Below are 8882 nucleotides of genomic sequence, written 5' to 3'. Positions count from 1 at the left end.
ATGTGCCTGTAGTTCCAGCTACTTGGAAAGCTGAAGTAGAAGCAGGTCAAAGCTGCGGTGGCTGTGAGTGTGCCACTGCACTCCAGCCTAGGTGACAGAGTGAGACTCCAACTAAAAAAAAAAGCCAAAGATGGTGGCAGACTTCTGCGCCTAGTTTATTTACGGGCTCCCTCTTCGGGAGAAGGCATTGATAGGTGGAAGGAGGAAGATTTCAGCATGGATGAGGTATATCAGGAACTGGGTATATCAGGAACTTGGGCTGTAGCCCAAGCTGATATAAGCAAAAGCAAGTCGATATCTCATGGGAGAAGCACAAGAAGGTCCCTGTGCTCTGCAGATGTCTTCTGAAGCTTAGGCCACAGATGAAGCTGTGAGGAACACACTGCTAAGGCCTGAGCAGGTTCCAGTGTTCAGGACCTCCAAGGAGCCATGGAAGTCGGTGGCACTGCCGTAATCTTCATTCTGGAAGCCTGAGCTCAAGAGGCTCTGTTTCCTGCCTAGAGGGACCTAGTCTGGAGTCCTCAAGGGTCTCCACAACGAGCTATTAACGGGGAATAGCAGAGAGCTTGGGAAGAGATGTAGGAGTAGGGAAAAAAATCTTCCTACATGATGTGGCAGTAAGTCATATCTGTAAAAGCCAAACTGCGTAGCAACTGTTCTGCATGTGTGACTCTGGGGTAGGGGCATGGGGTAAGATTTGGGTCGATCTGGTATTTTTTTCAATTCAGAAAAGGCTGAGAGATTCAGATGGCAGGGAAGGATCTCAAAGCAAAGATCTTCTAGGCCATTGTCAAAGATATGACAACCTCAGGTCTGAGGCGCTGAAGTTTCTATAAGAGGCTTGTCTTCACGACCTGCCTGGGCAACTTGGCGAGACCTCATCTCTACAATAAATCAAAAATGACCTGGGCGTGGTAGCGCACGCCTGTAGTTCCAGCTACTTGGAAGGCTGAGGCGGAAAGATCGCCGGCACCCAGCAGGCGAGGCTGCGGTGGCCAGGGGCAGCCACTGCACTCCAGTCTGGGCGACAGAGTGAGACTCCAACTCAAAAAATAATAATAAAAAACAATAAAAAAGAGGCTTGTCAATACAGATTCTTAGTATCCTACCCTCAACTAGCCCCCCCATTGGCCAACTGTTATTAATGACTGATTGTTAATTTGCAAAAGAATTCTTTCTCCAATCCCTACCACCTCATTCAGAGTTTGGCATTTTTTCTTCATTCTCATTTTTATTTTTTCTCCAGTTTAGTGCTTCCTCTTTGTTCTTCCTCACCTTGTTCACTGCAGTCCTGGCTGGCTGCTCCATCAGCAGAACTGTAAAACCAAAAAGTAACAGAATTTGAAAGGTTTCTCTGCATCATCCAAGGAGGCTGTGTGGGAACATGAAAAAGAAGGTGGGGTCTGGAGCCACACAGACCAGACTCTGAATGCCAGCTCTGTCCTTATTAGCTGTGTGATCTTGAACATATTCCTCACCTGTAAAATGAAATCATAATACTGGTAAATGTGAGAATGATACCAGGTAACGAATGAATAGAAATGCAGTGCCAGGAATGTGGTGGGCTCTCAGTTTATGGTCGAGAGCATCACTATGATTATTATTATTTTTGAGTCTCCCAGGCTAGAGTGCAATGGCACACTCATGGCTACCACAGCCTTGACCTGCTTGGCTCAGGCAATCTCCTTCTGCCTCAGCCTTCCAGGTAGCTGGAACCACAGGTGTGTACCTCCACGCCCGGCTAATTTTTGGATTATATATTGTAAAGATGAGGTCTTGCCAAGTTGCCCAGGCTGGTCTCAAACCACTGGACTCAGGCAATCCTCTCACCTCTGCCTCCCAAAGTGTTGGAATAACAGGCGTGAGTCATTGTGATTATTATATCTTGGGTTTTGTTTTTCTTTTAGTCAGAGTCTCACTTGCCCAGGCTGGAGTGCAGTGGCATGATCATGACCACTGCAGCCTTGACCTGCTAGGCTCTGAAGATCCTTCCACCTCAGCCTTCCAAGTAGCCAGAACTACTGGTGCGTGCTACCATGCCTAGCTAATTTTTGATTTATTGTAGAGATGAGGTCTCGCCAAGTTGCCCAGGCTGGTCTCGAACCCACGGGCTCAGGCAGTCCTCTCGCCTCAGCCTCCCAAAGTGCTGGGATTATAGGCTTAGCCACAGAGCCTGGTCTAATTTTTCTTGATTATAGAGATGAGGTCTTACGAAATTGCCCAGGCTGCACTGGGATTATTATTAATCACTTGGTTAGCCTTTAGGCCTCCCACATGGTAAAGAACACTATCTGAAAATGTTTTCAGAAGCCTATAGCTGCCATCTCTAGTGGGTCTTGTCTCTCCATCAAATAATAGGAGTCAAGGAGGAGGAGCTGGGTTTGGAGCATGTAGACTGTCTTTTCCTCACTAGTACAATCACAAGAGCTACCATTTATTGAGCATTTACTCTGTTCTAGGCAGTATTAACATGTATTAGCTCATTGCATCCTTACAATCACCCTATGAGCTAGGCACTAGTATCATTCCCATTTTTATAGATAAGGGAAGCAGCTCGGGGAGGTTTAGTGACTTGCCCAAACTTCCATCAATACTAGTAGATAATATACTCACAATAGTAATAATAGTGGTTTTCATGCACCAGGCATGTATGTGCTCAGGGCTTTCTTTTTTTGGTTGTACAAGTTGTTGACTGAACAAAAGAGCCAGACCAAGGGTGCAAACTGGCAAACTGAGGCTGACACTTAGCTCATGCTCTATTTGCTCTGTACCCTGGCATGAGACCGTGTCGGCCTACAGAAGGAACACCTTTTTCTAATCTGACAAAGATGCTGCAGGAGCTTTCAGAGGCCTTGTTAATGTTTTACTTGTATTACCATCTCTAATCCTCAAAAACAGCTCTGTGGGCTAGATGTTAACACCCCCATTTTATAGATGAGGAAACCAGGCTTAGTGAGTTCAGGTTACTTACGTCACTTTGTAAAGGATAAAGCTGGGATTTGAGCCTGATGCCAAAGTCCATGTCTAAACCAGTAGGTCACTATACTGACCCCATCTGTAAGTGCTTGATAAGTAAATAAAGGAAAGATACATAATCACCTGGTATTTACCCTTAAAAATATGGCAGTTCTAAAGAAGCTTCAGTAAGGACTATTGAGGACCTTGGTAAGAAAAAGAAACTGATCAGAACTTTGGAGCATTGTCTTTCAGTGCTCCGAACTATGACTTCATGCTTGTTATTAACTCTTGCTCTGTCATCCAAGCTGGAGTGCAGTGGCCCGCTCACGGCCACCACAGCCTCCACCTGCTGGGCTCAGGCAATCCTTCCACCTCAGCCTTCCAAGTAGCTATAGGCATGGACCACCACACCCAGCTAATTTTTTGGATTTTTATTGTAGAGACAAGGTCTTGCCATGTTGTCCAGGCTGGTCTCGAACCACTGAGCTCTTGCCTCTGCCTCCCAAAGTGCTCAATCCTCTTGCCTCTGCCTCCCAAAGTGCTGGGATTACAGGCATGAGCCACCGTGCCCAGCCTTATTTAACTCTTCGTAGCTCAGTTTCCTCATCTGAATGTGAGAATAATATTATAAAGGAACATTTAATATAGTTATTTGCAAAGCGTGTGCATATGTGATAATCCTTACATCACCCCTGGGAAGAAGGTATTTATCTGCATTAGCTTTTTGCTCAGGGAGGTGAGTGACATGCTCAAGGTCACACAGCAAGCAGGGCAGAATGGGACCTCACACCAGGGGTCCTGACTCGGTCTCGGGCTCAACTTCTTGCTAAGTATCTTAAGACCTTTTTGGAGCACTTACAACCTGCCTGGTGGCCCAGATGTCACACGGTCCATGTGCAAGTCAGATGGCAACTGGAAACTGACATTAATCACATGACCACACTCAGTTCTTTCAGAAGTAGACCTGGCAGGAAGGAACACCCGGAAGGAGTCTCTGCTTGACTCTCATGCCGAAAAACAAAGCCTCTCTCTGCCTTTGCAGGAGATAGGACACTTTGAGTTACAGCCATGGGTGATGTAAGATTTTTCCAGAGCTGCCTTCGGAGGGGAGGATGACCTGGTAGCATTTCGGAGTAACTCCCCTCTGACAGGGCTTAGGCTTCCTGCCTCTCATCCCCGGCTGTGGCCAGGTTCAAAGGAAATACCATCTGTGAAAGCACTTTGCAGAGGCGTGGGCCAAATGCGGAGTGTTATTGTTCTCACTCCTCTCTGGATCTCAGGAAGCTGATTTCCTCTGTGCTCGAATGACAGACTTGCCCATCCTGTGGTTAAATGTGGGCTGCTGCCCCCACCCCAGCCTGGTGCCCTTCCAAAACAACAACAGGCACCTGGCCTCCCCCCACCTCCCCAGCAACGATCCACCATTCTCTCTGGTTCTGCAGGCCTACTCTGTGCAGACTGGCAAGTTCCACCATGTGCGAGGCCCCTTTTGGGCTGGTGGTATACTACTCCTTATGTGGGGCAGGTCTATGGATGACAGGGGAGGGAAAAACATACAGGCATACAGACCTTCCAGCGATTGCCACATTCATTGCATAAGACAAAAGTAGTCATGGGCTCATCAGCACTGCGAGTCTGCACCTGAGAGAGAGAAGACCCACTCATGAGTTCACTCCCCTATTCCAGGACCTGCCGTGGCTCCCACTGTCTTTAGGAGTAGGTTCAAATCCCAGAGGTTGGCAGTAATGGTCCCACTCCACTTTGGCAATTCCCAGTCACTGAGAACTCCATGATGTATTCTTTCCTCCTCTGGCAGTCTACCAACTCACTCCCAGCAGCTCACAGGCTTAACCTGGCCTTTGCACTTTCACTCTTGTTTATTTTTCCAAGCTGATCTATCTTCTCTTGCCTCAAGACTCATCTTCTACAGGAAGTATTCCTTGACTCACCTATGAACACACCCGACTAGACATGCCACTGACCAGAACTTGGGTGAGTTGGAAGCACCATCAGAGACCTAGTTCATCATCCTTATTTTACAGGTGGAAGGAATGAAGCTCGGAGAGGAAATGGGACTTAAAAATCACTGGGGCTATTTCATTTTATGTTTTCTAGTTTCTCGACATTCAGATAGGAATGATAGGTTTTCCACAGCAAAGCCCTGGCATTTTCAGATTTAACAGTTGCTGTCTGATTTTCTAAGGCCGCAACATGTAGCAAGTGCTTACTTTGCTGACACTCAGCTCTGAATGATGTCAGCTGGGATACGTAGTGCGGGGAGGAGTGGTGTTCCCGCTCCGCTCTGCTTCTCAGTGGCTGAGGGAGCCCCGGCAGCCTAGCAGCCTGCCAGGACAACACAGCTTAGCACAGCCTTGTCACTGGAAAGCAGTGACATCCGAAAATGGATAACAATGGTCTTTCTCTGTGGGAGAGAAACCTTTGCTAATGGGCAGTTTCCTTCTGGAAGGAGGCGAGGCACAGGAAACACAACACTCCACACAGAGATGTGCCTGGGAGAGAGCAGAAGCGTGCACAAGCATCTTCAAATTCCGGATTCGGAATTCTCTGAGGGACTCTTCTGGAATGGCCAGGTTGGCTGTATTTCTGCTGTAGCCACCAAGCACCGCAGACAAGGTGCTCTCGATAAACCTTGCTTGCCGAGCAGATGGAGGAACAAATAGAGTTCCAGAATGACTAGACACCAGTTAGAATCAAGAATATTGGTGCTCCAAGGGTGTACCACGTGTCACTCAGAAACAGGAGGCCATCATCTGGTTTTAAGAGAAGGGACTTCCACATTCATCCAAGGCTCCCCACGGATGCCAGGGCAGTGATATTCACTCTTAAGACAGGGCTAAATCCCTCGGGCTTTACTGATGAAGTTGGTTGGATTGCAGGCAGAAAGGTCTGGATCTGGGTTTATCATGCTCTCTGCCAATAGCCTGCTCTGCCACCTTGGGCAAAGCTGCAAAGCCCATCTGTCCCCTGTCTGGGCCTCAGATTCCCCGTGTGTGGGTTTCACATTGCTAAGTTCCCTTCCAACTAGCTGTGACTCTAATGATGTTCTGTTCTCTGTGAGTCTGGTTCGTGTTAGTCTCACTTCAGGGCAGGTCAGAACACACTGGTCAAGTCTTAGAGATACACAGCTGGGTGATTCTCAACTCAGTGTTCTCTGGAAGCTACAGGTGCACCATGTTGATGTACCAAGGCTCGTCCTTTCTGCATGCAGCCTGGAGGGTTTTAGCCCTTTCTCCTCTCTGACTCTTCCCTAAGCTTCTCTCTGGTTCTCCACCTCTGTCTCCTCCACCACGGGCCCTGCCTCCCATCAGCCATACCTGGTTATAGGTACAGTTCTTCTTCTTGCATTTGCCACACTGGAAGAGGTCAGTGGTGGTGCCACCAGTCTTGGCCATCTGATGCTCACGGATGGCCTCCTGGGTCATGGCATTCCTCAACTCCTTCAGCTCATCACTGGCCATTTCCTAGAGAAATGAGTCTCACCGTCAGGGCTGGGGAGACCAAGGGACCCTGCCTCAAGCCCACCTTCTAGAGAGCCTGACAGAGGAGGAGGGAACATGCTGGATTGATAGCAAGGAGCTGGAGGGAGGGCGATTCCTGGTCCTGCCCCAGTTGAGAAAAAGCTTGTACCCGAAGAATCCCCATTCTGCCCACGGCTAGAAGATCAAACCTGAGGCTCTGGCTGGATCAAGGCCAAGGTCAGTAAGGCATGTAACAGCAGGCAAGTGGCCTCCACCCCAGGATCAGCACCCTTGTCTACATTTCTTCAGACCTGTGCCTACCCTGCCTGCTGGGACCTTGGCCTGAAACTTCCTGCTTGAGATTACCACTGTCCAGCTGATCAATTATGCTCCACTTATCCTTCCAGTCTGGACTTGACCCATTGCCTGTTTGAACTGTGATTACTGCCCAGATTTCTGTTCTGTGGAAATCTTGGCTGAACTATTCATGGCTTGTTGCTCCCCCAGTCCTGACCAGACCCTGAAGCTCCTGGGCTCACAGAACTGCTCATCTGTGAGCGTGCGCCACAGAACACCTTTTTCTGTGAGTTCCTATAGAACACGCCCTGTCTCCCGCCAGCTCATGGTAGACACACAGTGTCTGATTGTCCCAGCCCTTCCCGTCTCTAGCCATCTCCCTGGCCATGTGACTCCCCCTAAGTGTCTGTCAGGGAGAGCAGAGAGGGGACATTCAAACTGGAGAGAGCTCTAGTTAGGGGTTGGTGTGGGGAGAAAGAGGATGGCCGGAGCTAATGTTAAAATGAGGATTTGGTACGGGCTAAACATTTTTTTTTGAGTTGGAGTCTCACTCTGTCGCCCAGACTGGAGTGCAGTGGCCGCTTTCGGCCACCGCAGCCTTGACCTGCTGGGCTCCGGCGATCCTTCCGCCGCAGCCTTCCAAGTAGCCGGAATTACAGGCATGTGCTACCACGCCTGGCTGATTTTTTGATTTATTGTAGAGACGAGGTCTCGCTGCCCAGGCAGGTCTTGAACCCGCGGACTCAGGCATTCCACTCACCTCAGCCTCCCAAAGGCGCGGGATTACAGGCTGAGCCACCGAGCCCGGCTCGGGCTAAACATTTTAATTGTTGCTATCTATCTTGACTCCTTAAACCATGAGAACAGAGTTGAAGGTCAAATCCTTTTAGTGTGCTGACCATGCATTATAACCACTTAGGCTTCTTGATAAAATGCAGATTCCTATGAATTGGAAATACTAAGGACAAGCCCAGGAGTAAGCATTTTTACTAGTGTCCCCAAGTTGTTCCGGTGCACACTAATGTTTAAGTCCTAGTGTATTCAATTCAAGGACTAGGTTCTAACCAATGGCAGGGGTATATAGAAAAACAAGTCAACCAAAGGCTGATTATATTCTGACAATATTAGGAAAAAGTGGCTGGCTTTAATTTGAGGGGATTTTCCAGAGCATAACGCATCCGTTCATTCAAATTTATTGGATGCAATTTTTTTTCTTTAATTTAGAGGGTCCCACTTTGTCACCCAGGCTGGACTGCAGTGGCACAATCATGGCTCACTACAGCCTCAAACTCCTGGGTTCAAGGGATCCTCCCATGTTGGCTTCCCAAAGTGCTGGGATTACAGACATGAACCACTGCGCCCAGCCAGATACCATTTTACTGACTGGCTCTAACTGTATCTGTGTGCTGTTAAACCAGCTTTATCTGTGAGGTGGCCTGATTCATAGCATTTGTCAACTACTTCCATGGTATGAATGCTCCCACCATGGCCAATTTCAAGCTACTAGTGTTGGGAAGAGCCACATATCATCAGCTCTCTTGAGTGGGTAGGAGCTGGCTGAAACTCACCACTGCCTCTGAATCCAAAGGGCTCAGATGTGAAGAGTTGGCTCCTGCCCCCAGAAATGCTAATCTGCTCGGGTAGCCAAGCATTTACACAGGACAGCCAGAAAAGAAAGGAACTGTTCAAGCAAAGACAGGGTGCCAGGAAAGCGCAGAGTAGGTGGCTCACTGGGGTCAGGTTGGGTCATGAAGAAGCTGATACCTTAACTGGTCTCCAAAGGAAGGAGTTCCCAAGGGGGTGGCACATTCCAGACAAATAGAACAGAAGACACAAAAGATCAGAGGACAAGAATAGCATGTGTGGGGAAGAGTACTGGGGTAGGTTCAGGCTGAGGAGAGTGGGAGATATGGCTGGAGGTCAGATTGTGGAAGAAGGGTCTTGTGTGCCATTTAAGAAACAGAGAACAAGCTGGGCTCGGTGGCTTAGCCTGTAATCCCACGCCTTGGGAGGCCGAGGTGAGTGGATTGCCTGAGCCCGCGGGTTCGAGACCTGCCTGGGCAAGCGAGACCTCATCTCTACAATAAATCAAAAAATTAGCCGGGCGTGGTAGCGCATGCCTGTAGTTCCAGCTACTTGGAAGGCTGA

General features: G+C 48.6%; 1 protein-coding gene across 1 annotated transcript in view; it reads right to left on the bottom strand.

The window, feature by feature from the left end:
- Window positions 1–1212: 1212 nt before the first annotated feature.
- TCEA3 (transcription elongation factor A3) overlaps window positions 1213–8882 on the bottom strand; it is a 41550-nt gene continuing 33880 nt past the window's right edge. Inside the window, exons 9-11 of the mRNA XM_008061810.2 lie at window positions 6294–6440; window positions 4528–4599; window positions 1213–1316 (exon numbers count right to left, since the gene is read on the bottom strand). Of these exons, the coding sequence (XP_008060001.2) occupies window positions 1308–1316; window positions 4528–4599; window positions 6294–6440 (228 nt within the window). The 3' untranslated portion in view covers window positions 1213–1307. The remainder of the gene's footprint in view (window positions 1317–4527; window positions 4600–6293; window positions 6441–8882) is intronic.

Source organism: Carlito syrichta, unplaced genomic scaffold (assembly GCF_000164805.1).
Source record: "Carlito syrichta isolate Samal-C Ts95f unplaced genomic scaffold, Tarsius_syrichta-2.0.1 Scaffold305620, whole genome shotgun sequence".
Classification (NCBI taxonomy): domain Eukaryota; kingdom Metazoa; phylum Chordata; class Mammalia; order Primates; family Tarsiidae; genus Carlito; species Carlito syrichta.
This window is presented reverse-complemented; position numbering and strand designations above follow the sequence as displayed.